The sequence below is a fragment of the Notothenia rossii genome, assembly GCF_949606895.1.
Source record: "Notothenia rossii genome assembly, chromosome: 1".
Classification (NCBI taxonomy): domain Eukaryota; kingdom Metazoa; phylum Chordata; class Actinopteri; order Perciformes; family Nototheniidae; genus Notothenia; species Notothenia rossii.
The window spans coordinates 74522094-74537528 of NC_136912.1; the positions used below are offsets into that span (position 1 = coordinate 74522094).

The following is a 15435-nucleotide window of genomic DNA, read 5'->3' on the forward strand; positions in this document are numbered from 1 at the left end:
TGCAATATTAAGTTTGTCGCTAGCTCAAAAACTATGTACACACCATTTTAAAATATTTTAAATGAACAAAGAACAAACATGTTGTAAACAGAAAGGGACAAAACTCTAACTGAAGTGCAGTCAAGTGTATTCAGTACATCACAGGTGAAACCAAATTTAAATGATCAGAAGTGCAACATTAAGTTTGTCACTAGATCAAAAACTATGTACACACATTTTTTCAACACTTTTAAATGAACAGATCTGTTTTAAAACACTCTGAGAGACAAAGAAAATCCAACACTTGGCAACTGATTAACTTGTGGAGGCTGACTTGATATGATGCCCTCAGTACCCCTCTGTTCCCTTTGGATGCCTGAAAATAACAGAGAAGATATTATCATTAACATTGCTGGGTTATTGGGTGATTTTTAATACCAGCCGGCGTACGCTGTATACCCAATGTGGACCTGGCAACCGCATTTATAGCGCATTACATTACATTTTACTTGTTAGAAGCTTTTATCCAAAGCGACTTACATACTCAATACTGTGGGGAATCCCCACAGGGGGATTTTGACTGGGTCGTTGCACAAAAGACCCAAGCGCGCACAGAAGAAATCTGAGAGCAGACATTTCACGAGCGCACAGAAACAGCCTGAGTGCAAGGAGAAGGTTTTAAGCTGGAACACAGGAAACCTGTAAGCGCAGCAATATATCTGAGTGCAAGCGTACAGTTTGAGCAGAAGCAGAGCAAATCTAAGCGCAAGCAGGCACTATTTGAGTGTGAGGACAGGGTTTGAGGGAAAGAAATACATATTCTGAACGTGAAATCAATAAAGTATGCTCGCAAATTTAAAGACCACGCTCTTGAATAAAGATAGGAATACATATGGGGGTTATTCCCTATGTGCATCACACTGCAGCAGTCACGTCCGTGCGGCTGATACTTTCTCTCGCTTTCCTTCTCATACTGCCTGTCACTTTCCCTCTAATCTTCCTGTGGTTGTTGTTTCTCTGTTTTACTCCTCGCCGTTTTAAAAACATTTCAGGCTAGTAAAAGCTGAAACACCGCTCTGTGTCGCTGCAGAATGTAGTGGACTCGCGGGAGCGAGTAGAGGACGCGCGAGAGCGCGCAGCTGGCGGTCCGCTCCGGGGCTCAGTCTGCATTTCATCCAACTTTGCATTAACGAAACAATTTCACAACAGACCCTGACAAACTCACAAAAACACAAAACAAATGATTAAAATGAGTGACTTACTTTTCTGCCGTCAAAACACTGCTTCTTGAAAGACTCTTCTTTGCAGATGAAAAAATCCTTCGATTTGTCCCGATGCAGAGGATGTTTTGTTTGGAGATGCCGGTCCAATTTATTCATTTTCAAGCTTTCGTTACTGAGCACCTCTCCACATAAAACACACTGAGGCCGCTCCTCTCCAACAGCTTTTGTGAAGCCAACGTTTAAAAACACCTCTTTGTATCATCTTTTTGCCATCATGTACGATCGGGATTAATCAACAGACAATAAACAGACAGTGCGAAAACTTTCGCGGGGGAGCTGATACAAATACAATCTTTTATTTTTAGTTTATTTGTATTTAGAAAATTAAATCATTCAATATACAATGCTATATTGCATAATTTCATTTTCAAAATAAAAAATAAAATACAAAAATTATAAAAAAAATTGTATTTGCAACGCAGCCATCAGCTCTGACGCTGTGTGTGTAGCAATGCATTTAACTGGCGACCCAATCAAAACGTGTCGCGACCCTGAGTTTGGGAAAGGCTGTGATAGACAGTCATTTCAAAGTGCTTTACTGGATTTGTATGTAATGGATTGTTACTCAGGAACACAATAACATGATAAAGTGCATTACCATTGGTCGTAGTCAGCGTCACAGTTGCAGTAGTGATTTGAATCCAGACAGTTGTCCTGCAGGCCACAGGCACACTGCCGGCTGTTGGGCAGAGCCCCGCCCCAATGCGTCTGTACCTGACCTGGACCCGGACCCCCCACCCACCAGCTGAACGGAGCACCCTCTGAAACACACAAAAATACAAATCATTAAATGACATATCATTTTTTTTTTTGGGAACAAAGATGGATTTCACACTAAACAACACAAAGATAAGACAATGAATCCCACTAACTGTAGAACCAGAGACTTGTCACTCATCGGTACTTTCAACAACACATTCTATTGTGTTTTCTTTGTCCTTTTTTAAAAGAAAGCATTGCAAAAAAAGCAACAAACAAGAGCAGCTCATGAATAAGTTGAGGAATAATGGCATTATGCAGACATATTTTAACTGCTTCAATGTGAGGAGGAGAAAATGCACATTTTAAACTTCATTGGTGTTTTAATGAGTTTCTAAACAAATCAGATCAGCAAGTCCCACCACCCTTTCTTGTTCCCTAACATAAAACCCCCAGAGACAGAAACTTGAGATAAAGCTTACTTTATCAAAACGTTGTGCGTTTTCGCTGTTGACTTATAAAAACATCCCTCCACCACAGTCTTTCTATTTCTCAAACACACTCAATACAACAACACAACACAAACAATACCAATAAAACGTATATATCTCACTGTCTTCGCTAAAATCTCATCTCATCAACTAAGAAACAACTTAAAAAATGCCATTTGGTTTATGCCTCAAAAAATGTTGTGTCAGCAAATTGGTTTGGATGCAATCTTTTTTTTCTCGGATACTATGCGAGTAGGGATGCACAGTAACGTCTACACTACAGGCATCAAAAAATGCAAAAAATGCAAAATGCAAAAAATGCAAAAAATCGCCAAGCTTCAGACACGCCCAGCTTCAAGATTTTTTCATGCCTGTAGTGTAGACGGGGCGTAATTCTTACCTGGCATGTTGAGGAGCCGGGACTTCCTGCAGTGGTACGACAGCTCCTGCTCGCAGTGCTCTGATTGGCTGGAGATTGCTGCTAACTGCTCCTCTTCAGAAGCATAGTCAAAGTGTGATACATGTTGGTTTCTCTCCGGGGACGAATGCACTCTGGTCAGTTCGGTGTTATTGTGCTGGATCACCATCCATGCCATGTCCTCTGGGGGAGAGACGAAAACAGTTGAGACACATAGAGGAAGAGAAAATTCAATAAATACAAAATACATTGACGCTTTCATGGTATAAAAGGCTCAAACATGAAGAGAGTAGGTGAATCAAATTGTGTGCATGTGTGTATTTGTGTGTATCTGTGTGTTACCTGTCATGTTACAGTAGATGAGCTGGGGTTTGATTGGTCCACTACTGTCCACGTCTATGTGATAATGTCCTGATGTGTTGCCTCTGTGTTTGTACACTTCACATGACTGTTCATATCTTGCTGTGATAGAAAATGCAATAAAAGGATATCACCAATATTAACTTTTTTACAATGAGATTTGTGATGAAACATTGCTGCAATCAACTCCTTAAAACAAGGTTTAACACTACTATCAGTCTACATTGCTAGCTTCATCCCATTTGGAGCCACTAAAAACAAAGAATTAGATATTTATTGGCAATTGTTACGGTTAGATGTGGCCAACAATGCTCTGCTTCGAGTGGTTTGGGTGGAGAAAGGAGTTGCAAACAGTGTTGGCATCAGAGAATCGGCAGAGTGGTGGAGAAAGCTTAGCGTCACATTTTTTTATCAGTGTGATCTGATGTTGGAAGTCAGTTAGTAGCTGAGTAGATTACGCACCCATAAGCATAAGTTATCTCGACAACTAAAAGCCAACAAGGAACATGTTTGACTTTACAGCGCCTCCTGAACAAACACTGCGACAAAAAAAATGGGTGTGTTCATAAATATAGCATCAAATCCTTCCAATACCAATATTGAGGAAATCATAAAGGTGAATCAATTGTATATTCAGTGAACCTTTAACCTGTGCATCACAGGTGAGAGAATTTCAAAAGTTGTCATGATTTAACCAGATCCCAAAAAATTATAATATTCCACCACAAATGTGAAGATTATCTTGCTTGATTTATCATATATTCTTGGTTGGACTGGCATGGCATGACTTTGTTTAACAAATATTTCAGTTTCCTAACTCAACCGAAGTGGAATTTGAGAGGGGGCAAAACACTTGTGTGCCTACCACCTATTTTGTAACAGTAAAGTTGACTCAACATCCTCAAATGTTGCTATTAAAAGTATGCAAAGAAATCAGAACAAACTCAACTCTGATGAGAACTGCTAGTTCTTTATTAAAACCAAGTTAGAATATTGTGAATGCTTCTTAGATGTAAATTGCTGGTGGTGAGAGAGAAACCTCACTATGGAGGGAACTTGTTAGCCTTTTCAGACCATGTACATGCAAATAAACCTATATGACACAACAGAAAAGGGGAACCCCAAAAAGCATAATAGGGACCCTTTAAAACTGCATTAAGCAACAATAAAAAGTTATGTGAAAAAATTATCCGGCAACAACTGCACTAAATTAGGTGAAATCTGAAATATGGGAATATCTCTGGTTGGATAAGCTTGCACACACATGCACACTCAGACTAACACACACTCTACAGTGCTGGGGAAAGAAGTCATAGGAGTACATTTTTTAACAGTGGAAGAAAGTTTCCCCATTTTTGCTTTTGTCCATGTCAGTCAGACTTTTCCATAGTCAGTCCCTTGATAATAGAAAGCTTTAGAAAAGGTTTTGAGCCGATTACAGTAATCCAGAGGTGAGCTGTGTGTGTATGTGTGTACCTGTGGCGGCCCGGAGCTGATCACACCACCAGCGCGTAGAGGATTCAATCAATGCTTGGCGGTGTAATCAAAGACAGAATCTCTTTAATTTCTAATTTGACTCACCTAAAACACTACAGGCAGTACGTTGAAATCCATTTATGTCAAAAGAACAATTTGTCTTACGGCTCACTCTCATTTTCTCACATAGTCTCCCCCGTCTTCTCTTCCCCTTACACTGTCTTTATCGCTCTCTCTTTCCTCATTCTTTATGGTTTCATCTCTCTTCTCTCCTTTCCATTTCTATCGATTGTTACGAAACCTCGTAAAGGAGTTAAACAATATAGAGGTTTGTTCTGGGCCTAACAAGAAGTATTTCATTCTAATTCAGTTTTATTGAAACAATTGTATTGTTGATTGTGACTCAATATAAGAAGCTCCACAACTCTTTCAAGTGGGAACCCGAGGGTTTGTTTCCAACAAAATGAAAACATTTAGCAACAAAAAGTCAAGGATGATGCCTCATTTCATGGTTCATTTAATTTGTGTTATTTAAATGAGGTATATTCGGCTAATGCTGCAGAAAAATGTGTTAAGTTGTTATACCAGACATAGCCATCAGTAAGAGGTAAACACAATTGTTTCAGTAAAAAAATATACATTTTTCTATCAGCGGTTTGCATCATTTTTAGATTATCAGAAGAAATCTGCCTTCACACTGAGTATTAAGTTCATTTAATTCCATGAACAAGGTAGACTATTTCACCCGAAACAATAATATATTCAAACTAAACAGTGCATGACATTAAGGATTTTGGGCCCTGTGGGCCATCTAAGCTAATTTACAGATGGCCCTCAGCCCAATAGAGATTGCCCTGAAAAATGCGCGCGGACGAAATAGCAGGAAGGGTTTGGGGGGCCTCCCCCTAGAACATTTAGATTTTTCCAGGTCTTCCTGTGTAGATGCTGTCTGGTGCATTCTCTAGACTGAATTATACGATGACCCACCACAATATTATATTGTACAATTTCAATTTTATTCTTCATTTCACTTGTTTGTTTGCTCGTTGCATGCCCTGCATAGCTATAAGAAATACTTAAGTTGTTGGTCAAGACACTTTCCATCTGATGAAGGCAAATGCCTTCCCAGATGTAAAAAAGTAGAAAACATTACATTCAGTTATAACTGCCAAAACAAACATTATTTACACTATTATGGCCCCTGTTAAAAATGTTTGTAATGTTATCTACTGTAAGTTGGTCGAATGAATGCTTCCTCATCCGGAAGCTGACCGAGCAGACCCGGGCAGCAGTCGAGAGGAGCCGAGCGCATCCGCGAAGCACACAACATGGGGACGTCGGAGTTCCCATTAGCCGGCAAATCTAAATCTCTTCGGTCAAAATAATTTCCCTTTAGCGCAATACCGCTTCAGTTGCGCCACTTATGTGACAGACAAGAAGAGTATGTGACAGACAATAATAGTCAATTATAATGTCTAACACGTAATGTGGAGAAAGAGATGTCCTGTCTGGGTTGATTGTGCGTTGATCTGTTGGTAATGCCTCGTGGTTCCGGTGGGCATGTAAACAAATGCATAATGCTGCGCTATACTTTGTGGCCTCACCCGGTTGCATAGCGACACTTATTGTTTAGGTGTCTTTTAATAAGCAGGTAGTCATATCATTAGCTAGAACTAGCTGGATCTGATCGATATGGACATAAACGCGAGTGAAGTCTAATCTGACGGGAGAGAGAGATCAGCTGCTGCTGACAAGTCGACACGCAGCTCTGCATGATCACATGCAGCGGTGAGTGGACAAAACTAACACTTCAGGTTAGAATATCACTCGTAGCTATTTTAATTACCTCTCAAACTACCTAAACTAGTTATAGATATGTTTAGTTTTACTGTCGGGTCACTCATTACTGGATCCGCGAGCTGCATGATACTGGCATAATAGATTGCCCGGTCGGGCAACCAGCAGGTGAGGCTTCATTGCCCGAGCTAAATTCTAGATGGCCCCGGGCCATCGGGCAGTCCTTAATGTCGAGCCCTGATTTAACAGTCAAATAGTCTACATGATTCAAGATGAACCCTAAACATATGAAGCTGTGAAAAAGCAGCACATCAGGAGAAGCTAGAGATTTAAATAAAAAATAACCTATTTACAGGGGCTTCAGAGAAACCTCATACCTCTAAAATGAAAATATCAATGGGTAGAAAAAAGTTCACACCACTTGCTCCAAATCAGGGGTTGATGTGTGCCATTTACCAAATAGGTGAAAATGGTGGCTTTCATCTACAGCAGGATGACTTAGTTCTTTCTTCAGCTGCCTCTCAGTAGATAATGTGACACTTTAGTTCTGTATTATGTTTCAAGCCGTTTTTGTTGATGTGTCCCCACAGGCTGAGAGGTAATGTAAAAGTTTGAGAAAGAAAGCTAATGCCGTTTTTTTGGTGCTAATTTTGAACTACAATCACGTTTTATCTTGTTTTTGACCGTTTTCATTGTCTTTGTTCTTCGACAAAATTATGCAGATCAAAAGATTTGAGAAAAGCAGCATTTCCTGTCACTTAAGGCTGTTGCACACACATACCTATCACAGAAATATGAACACACATTTAATAAAGAGATAGTGGGCCATCTGCAGGTCTCAAAATGCCAAAAACAAAAAAATTGAAGGCTTTGAAAATTCAATAGAAATGTAATTATAATACAAAGACAATCTGTTTATTCTATTCTCAACTGAACTTAGCTAATTAAAGTTCTGAAACAATGGAATAGAAAAAAACACAAAAGAAATGAATTGTTAGGAGACATGGGTTCTCCCAGTTATTGAAGCAGAAGCAGTGAAATCATGTCTGGAATCCTGTATTAATCCTCATTAAACCAATCATTCGCAATGTGGGAACATTTGATGTCAACCTACTATTAAAATGTTGCACTCAGAGACAAAAAGGAGAAAGGTTATGACTATATTTATGTGCACATTATTGTAATTAACTGTTTAAATTATTAAGGCACAAAAACACACACTTTTGTCTCCTTATCAAATGGAGAAAAGGGAAGTATAGTCTTAACGGTGTTCTTCATTATTTTATATGTATTTGTGTTTGTTATATAAATGATATATGAAGTGTTAAAATTAACATATTTTTATATTATTTGTTATACTTAGAGGTACCCGATTATACTATTTTTCAAATATATATTATAGTTCTCAGTTATATAGAAAACATGTCTCTGAAGTGTTTGGCTTGAAATACCAAACAGATCATGCGTTGTAGCATACCATAAACCCCTCTGTTTCAGCCCTGTTTCAAAAGTGCTGATTCTGTGTCTTTAGCTTTAAATGCTAATGAGCTCCTGCTGGCCAAGCCCTTTTGAGAATCATCATGATGATCAGCTAATTTTCAGACAGGTTTTTATATAGATGGATCAGGACAAAAAAAGAACTAAACAAATCAAATGGGTCAAATTGTATTGTGAATACTTTGGAAGTTGCCTCTTGTCAATGCTTTTATTATTATTATTATTATTATTATTATTATTATTATTATTATTATTATTATTATTATTATGTATAGAACATTGATTAAAAACTGCAACCCAGGCCACCTCAACTGTTCAAACACAATAATCAGATATGTCTTTTAAGTGATTACAACCTAAATTAAAGCATAATGTCAGATAATAAAAAAATAGCTGACCCCTTTTCAACCTAAAATTAAATACATTTAATTTTCATAATTGTATTTTACGCCTTAGCCTTTAAAGACCTGCAGATGCCCAGGTGCTGGATACTTACAGCTGTGACAGGTGGCTCCTCGGTAGCCACTGTTGAAGCAGTTACAGTGGAAGGTGCTCCATGACTGAGTGCATCTGCCTCCGTGTTCACAGTGACTGGGAGAGCACCTGCAGACAGACAGAGACAAAGACACAGATTGAGTGTCTGCGAGAAGTTATCTGAAAAGTTTCTCAAGGACTTTGGTACAATAATCAACAACAGGCATACAGTACACCTGCCAGTTCTGATGAGCAGGTGCGTGGGGGGGATCTAAATGAAAGCAGTCTTAAAACAAAAGTTTCAATCTTTTTAAACAAAAACTTCTTTATTTTCATGTCGAGTGGAGGTGGATGTTCTGAGAAAAAGCTGACGTTGAAACATGCCTTTTTTAGTATTGTGTTAACTAACATTGTATCAGCCAGAGATAACATTCTCAAACTCCCACCAAACCCATCTTTCCAAGAACAAAGGCTTTTATTATTTATTTACACTTTTATTAAGAAAAGGAGACATATTTTATTCCTCAGTCTCCCATCTGCAGAAGATGCACACAGCACATTATTCGTTACAGCTTCTGATAAAACGTTTACCATTTACCAGTCACAAAGTGGAACCAATAACGATTCAGTTTACAGAATACTTCAACATTTCAACATGATTCCTATACCATGTCTATTAGTTTGATTTTCTGTTGAAAGTTTTGAGAACCATATCTGTGACTATCAATCCAGGGAATGCAGTGTGTGGAGTCTGTAGTGCTTCCACAGGAGGAGAATGTGTGTGTGGTGGAAGTGGTGCTATTAGAGGTGAGGGGAGGTCATTTGCTGTGTGAGGCCTATAACATTAGCAATCCAGCTTCAAAACTGTTTAATGTATTGTATATTAAGCTGGGACCAGATGCAATTTAATCAACTGCAGTTAATAAGCTAATTTGTATACAGGTTGCATAAGCAGAATGAACACAGGAGAACTACATTAACGGTGATTCAATCTCACATTAATGTACAATTCCAGCCAAGTTTGACTTTTAGATAAATACAAAAATATAATTGGGTTAGCCACCAGGAAACGGTAAATTGCACACCCATGAAAAATACAGAGTCTGAACTCTAATAAGTAATATCTCTTTATCTAATCAGAGACCAGAGAAGAAGCTTTATTTCAAGAGACCTTCTATATTAGTAAACACTCATATGGTGAATGTTTAGTCTCACCCTAAGCCTTTAAATAAGAAATGAACACCAAATGATTTACAATGTTTACCTGTTACAGTGTATAGACACTGAATTAGGTAATGATAGAACATCCTATCCAAAACCTATTTTCGATAGGGGATGTGAATACACAGAAAAAGTGTGGAGGGACCACTTTGTTTAATGTTTGAGCAAGGTGAAATTGAGTATGAGTTTCATTTCACAGTATGTACTGTCTTGTTTGCGAAGACAAAGATGTTATGTTGTTAGTAAAATTACCTATACTGTGTTTTAAATTCTTTGGATGACTGTGAAAACTGGATTTATGTTTCAGGAAGGGAATCTTTTTTGCAGCAGATTTTACCGGCAAATATTGCAGAGAAGGAAGCATATTATGTTTAGGACACAGCGATAAAATTACCAATAATCTGGCACTGAAATGGAAAGTTTAACCACCTAAACTGTATTTTTGCTGTCTGTAAACACATAAGGGTTGGGCACAGGCACAAAGATAAAGAAATAATTTAATTCATGATGAACTTTTACCTGTGAGAAGCATTATTCACCTGATGCATTACCACCATAACTACACATCTATACCCAATCCTAACCAATATATAATTTCAAGTTGTATAACAGTCCAAACTAAAAATAGAAGTACAAGAGACTATATACTAGCTTAGCATGGACAGGTATTTGACAGGATGAGAGAAAATAGGTATGGTCAGAAGATTTACAAATTAGAAAGCATGGATGCCTCAAGTTGGCAGGAAGGGAGAAGATAGGGTGGAGGCGAGATACAGAGGCTTAGGGTGATGGACGGAAGGAAAAATGAAGTGAGCATCAGCGAGATGGAAGCAGTGACTAGATGGAAGCAGTGACTAGATTCGGACAGTGAACCTGAGGAAATGAAGTCAGCGGACTGGAGCGAGACAGAGCAGAGGAGAAGCTGTGTAACACTGCAGAGATAAAAGTTGATGCTGCTGAGAATTATGGCATTCGACTGTTACAGCGGTTGTTAAAGCTAACAGCCAAGGTCTTTTAAATAATATGTCTTTACATGTCTGCTGTTTTTCCCTAAAGTGTCAACAAATTTACATACTAGAGATTTATCCTAGGATGATTATCTTAAATACAATTGCCTGATCATCAACATTTTCAGCCTAATATTTCACATAAGGTCCTCTGTAAATTCATTGAAGGCCACAGACCTTGCAAGAACCATTTTCGTTCTACCATATCACTGCACAGAAGAAAAAGTGCATCAAATCATTGACCAGAGCCTCTCCTGAGCTAGATAACGTTACAGCTCACATGATAAGAAAGCCATTCATGTTTACATCTTGCACTGTCACAATCAAGAGCATCTCAGCAACTCACACTAAAAAGAACTAGATGGGAAAAAAAACTAGAGAACTGTCCCATTAATTTCACTGCAAGTAGAACATTATTTTACTATATCCCAAACATTACATGTCACTTACAGTATAGTCCTAGACTGTGTGTTTTAAATTCCCCTTGTTTTCTTTGGTCTGCGTTGTATCGTTTGTGTTTTTTGGTCAGGCACATTTGGGGACAGCTAAGTAGCGCAGCTACGGGTCCTCGAGCTGTTTACCCATGTGCATTTGATGACAGGACATTATTGCGGTCGCATCGTCACCTACATAATTACCATCAAAGAGAGAATGCGTTCGTGAAGAATGTGAGCATATATGTAGATCTTTAGTGTTGGTAATGTTAATTAGTCTATTGATGTCCCGTTTTTATCTGTTATGCTGTTCAGAAATGGAGCTAATGCTACCGCTAGCTAGTTAGCTAAGTTAAGCTATTCAGTGATAGTGTGTGGATAAGATGCTAACTTAGCCTTGATTAGCCATGTGTGTGTTCGCAACGTGTCTAATGTGTTTTAGCCTCAATTAGAATTGCTGTTGCTTATTTTTAATAACCAGAGTATGGTTAGTTATTGTAATGTGAACCTTATTTCTATTTCTGTGTATTTTGCAGAAACCATTCAATCATTCTACATTCATTCATCAATCTTCATTCAACCATTCATTCATCATTCAATACTGCTACAGCTGTTGTAAGAAGCATTCAAGCTGAATTAAAGTCCAAAGACTGTATTTCCTGTCTCCGCGTCTACTCTCTAACCGGAGTGCTGTTTTGGATGAAGCGGCTCTGGCACAAACATCACACAACATAACACAACAAGATTCCCAAACATTGGCCCTTCGAGCCGGATAGCTTCACCCACGACAGCGCAATGGATGCACAGGAAACAGCAACAGCTACGATTGGAGCTCATGGAGGAAGACAGCAACAGCTTCCAACACACCTGCAAGGCTATAAGGTCAGCTTACCACAGTCTCTCTTGCCTAATCCTACCCCCCTCCAATATGACAGTGCGCGTCAGCTGCGGTCACTTAGCCTGCAAACCGGGTTAGCAGCTGAGAGTGACCAGCTTCCCACTGCAATTGGACGCCCTCCCTCTTACTCCTTGCCAGGAGCAGCAAATAAGGCAAATTTGTGGGACATGGCACCTTATGCTAGCAGCATGCCTGACCTGCAGAATATGTGTGTGAGGCCTCGACTGCCATCTCCCTCAGAGCAGAGCTGCTACAGTCACCAATCGTCAGAATACAGCCTCAGTGAGAACGGATCTGGCCCCCTCTCGTCACATCCACCTCCAACCCACTCACACTGGTTGGACTCACAAGCAGATAACTGCACCTTACAGCAGCAGCCGTTATCCATCCAGCTGGGACAAGCCACCAAGCATCAGGATAAGCTGCCAACGACAACACTGCTGTGCACGACTACAGCGACATTCCAGTCTCAAGCCCTCCCAGCCTTCATGCCGAGTCAGAATCAGGAGAGAAGCATATTGACTCAATCTCTACCACCAACAATCACATCTGCACGGTTGTTGGGAGCTGTTCCTAAGCCAACAGCACTTCTGGCTAGAAGCACGGTCATGTCGTCACCTATCGTCCAAGGGATGCAGGCAGCCGGTCACGTTGGCCAACAACTGCTGACAACTACAGGGTACCAGCCTGCTCACCAGCCATACCAGCCTGTACCTCCTCCTGTGGCAACCATGTATGGCAGCATGCAGGCGGCAACACAAATCCCATATCAGTTTATGACGACGACATCCGCAGCAAACCAATATGTTCCGGCTGCACCTTTCCAACCACCATATCAACCACAGTACGCACCAGCGCTGTACCCGGCTCACCAGCTACCAGCTACACAACAGCCAGAGGCCCAACATCCAGTTGTTATGCCTCAGCAATCTTCCTACGTGTCACACAACTGGTCTGTAGCGCCCTCACCTTATACACAGTCTGATGTCCCCCAGCAGACAGCGTATCAGTCTCTGCCTGTCCTTCCGGCACAGTATTGCGTACCAACAGCCGCAGTACCCACCGCAGTACCAGCAGCCGCAGTACCCGCCGCAGCACCAGCAGCCGCAGTACCCGCCGCAGCACCAGCAGCCGCAGTACCCGCCGCAGCACCAGCAGCCGCAGCACCAGCAGCCGCAGTACCAGCAGGGCCATCTAAAACCAGCGTACCAACTGCAGCCTGACCCATCGGCTCAGCAAGCCTATCAACTAGTGCCTTCCAACCCTGGTCCATTAATGCAGCAGCCTGTACCAGCCCTGCCAGTCCAGTATTCCGTTCAACCACAGCAGTCACTGTACGGGTCAAGTGCTCCCCTGCCTCCTAGACAGCCAGTGCCAGTACCTAAACTGCCTAAATTGGTGCGTGACAGCTATAGAGAATTTACTGACCTAAAGATGGCGCTGGACCACTTACTCAGTGATCACACTGAACTGTCTGAGCATTACAAGTACCGTGTTCTCATGGAACAACTAGTTCTGGATGAGGCCCAGTTAATAGCCCAGTCCTGCAGGCACTACGCCCAGCCTTACACGGCCGCCATGTAGGCCTTACAGCGGCAATATTGACAGCCACACCAGCTCGTACAAAGCGAGATCGCAACCATACTGAACTCTCCTGACCTCAAAGCTGGAGATACCAAAGCATTCCAGAGCTTCACGCTAAGCGTTGACCTATTAGTAGGTATGCTGACGTCGCTGGAGGGACCCAACGGGATGGAAGTGATGTCGACTGGCCATGTCGATCGGCTCCTTAGCAAGCTCCCTAACCATTCAAGGGACGGCTTCGTGGAGCATCTACAGGTTCAAGGTCGCCTTAACACAAATAGCCTAAACCTGTACAACCTCCGCGACCTCTCCAACTGGCTAAGGGGGAAGGCCGAAGCTCAACGACTGTCCAAAAGGATGGCACAGCCAGGGCTCTCGACTATCTTTTTTCCCCATCCTCCCGGAACCGTCCCGAAATACAATCTAAGCCGTCCCGAAATTAATGTGGACCGTCCCGAATTTAAAATATTAGTTTTTCTATATTATGATTAGTTAAAATCATTCAAAGTTACCTTTAACATAAATACAACATCATACAAATCATTAGATGATAATTCATCAACCTTTTTATTTGAGTGAATCAGTCAAACACATAATTAAAAAAAAAAAAATGTTAAACACACAAACAAGAAAGTTATTCCAAATGTAATCCAGTCAAGTCCCATCCAATTAACAAAATCCAACACTCTGTCCTGAAGACAGAACCCAGAGTAACCAGTAACCAGGATGACTGTAACACAGTCAGGAGACCTTGACACATTAATTAGTCTTGGAACTGGGGCCTTCTGTTCCTGCAGCCACTACTCCACCACTTGGTGACCGCTTTCTCTGCATTGAATTGCTGTGCAGGAGGGCCAGGAACTGAGATGTGCAGGAGGAAGCTAAGCATCTCGTTAGACAAGCAAGACCTCCAGTCTGACTTATTTCTCTTCATGCTGGAGAATCCACGCTTGCAGCAAGATGAACTCATGGGGAGCACTTGCTTGATCTGCACTATGACCTTCATTTGCTTAAACTGGTCTTCCCTTCCAATAGCACCCGTAAGTAGCCTCTGCCACAGCACCTGGGGTTCAATGTGCCTCTAGTGACGCTGTACGAGGACTTTCAGGTCAAGCCAGTCTCTGTTAGCTGCCTCTCCAGAAGTAAAGTCCTCGCATTCTGCAAGGATGGATTGGAAATGCTCCATTAATTCAATGAGCTCCGCATTGCCAAATGTCGCCAGTTCAGCTGTGTCTTCTGGCCAGTTAGACAGATCAAAGAGGGTGGAGGTTGCCTTCAGAATCCCTGTCTCCAGATTCCCAAAGCGTGCTGACAGAAATGATGATGTTGATAATGTCTAGACTTCCAGGCGTACATTATTGACATTTAAAATATTTCTTATTATATAATAACAGCACAAAATACTTCCACAGTTTTTCAATAATATAATCACAAATGACAAAATATCTTTATAGTTTTTCATATTTAGGGATTATATAAATACCAGTTTTACCAATTTGTATATTCAATTGTTAATGTTCAACAATTAATCAAAAACATCTTTACTGACCTGCATGGCTACAAGTGACAATGTTGTTGTTTGTAGTCCATCAGAGACCATCTGCAAGGTCAGTCCATCCCTCTGAAACAGCAGGCTGAGCTGCTTCAGCTCCTGAATAATGTCCAACACCAAGTGAATGAACATCACCATCTTGTACTGTGTCAGGGACCGATGAATGCTCTCCCTTTCATTAAGGCACTAGCTTCCCTGTCATTCGGATCACTAGCATGGTTCTCAAAGTGAACCATGGTAACTTTGAAGTTTTTCACCAAACCTT

At 40.9% G+C, this 15435-nt stretch overlaps 2 protein-coding genes across 2 annotated transcripts in view; one reads left to right on the top strand and one right to left on the bottom strand.

Moving 5' to 3' along the window:
• LOC307019535 (contactin-associated protein-like 4) overlaps window positions 1-15435 on the bottom strand; it is a 111099-nt gene that overhangs the window by 36303 nt on the left and 59361 nt on the right. Inside the window, exons 9-12 of the mRNA XM_079650533.1 lie at window positions 8497-8603; window positions 3213-3332; window positions 2853-3053; window positions 1861-2023 (exon numbers count right to left, since the gene is read on the bottom strand). Coding sequence (XP_079506659.1) covers window positions 1861-2023; window positions 2853-3053; window positions 3213-3332; window positions 8497-8603 — 591 coding nt within the window. The remainder of the gene's footprint in view (window positions 1-1860; window positions 2024-2852; window positions 3054-3212; window positions 3333-8496; window positions 8604-15435) is intronic.
• Window positions 11247-14178, top strand: LOC307038432 (uncharacterized protein). Its single transcript, XM_079679820.1, has 2 exons — window positions 11247-11370; window positions 11673-14178. The coding sequence occupies exon 2, from the start codon at window positions 13019-13021 to the stop codon at window positions 13616-13618; it is 600 nt and encodes a 199-aa protein (XP_079535946.1). The 5' UTR covers window positions 11247-11370; window positions 11673-13018; the 3' UTR covers window positions 13619-14178.

Coding starts and splice junctions, on each gene's coding strand:
- LOC307038432 (XM_079679820.1), top strand. CDS start 13,019: ATGTCCCCCAGCAGACAGCGTATCAGTCTCTGCCTGTCCTTCCGGCAC.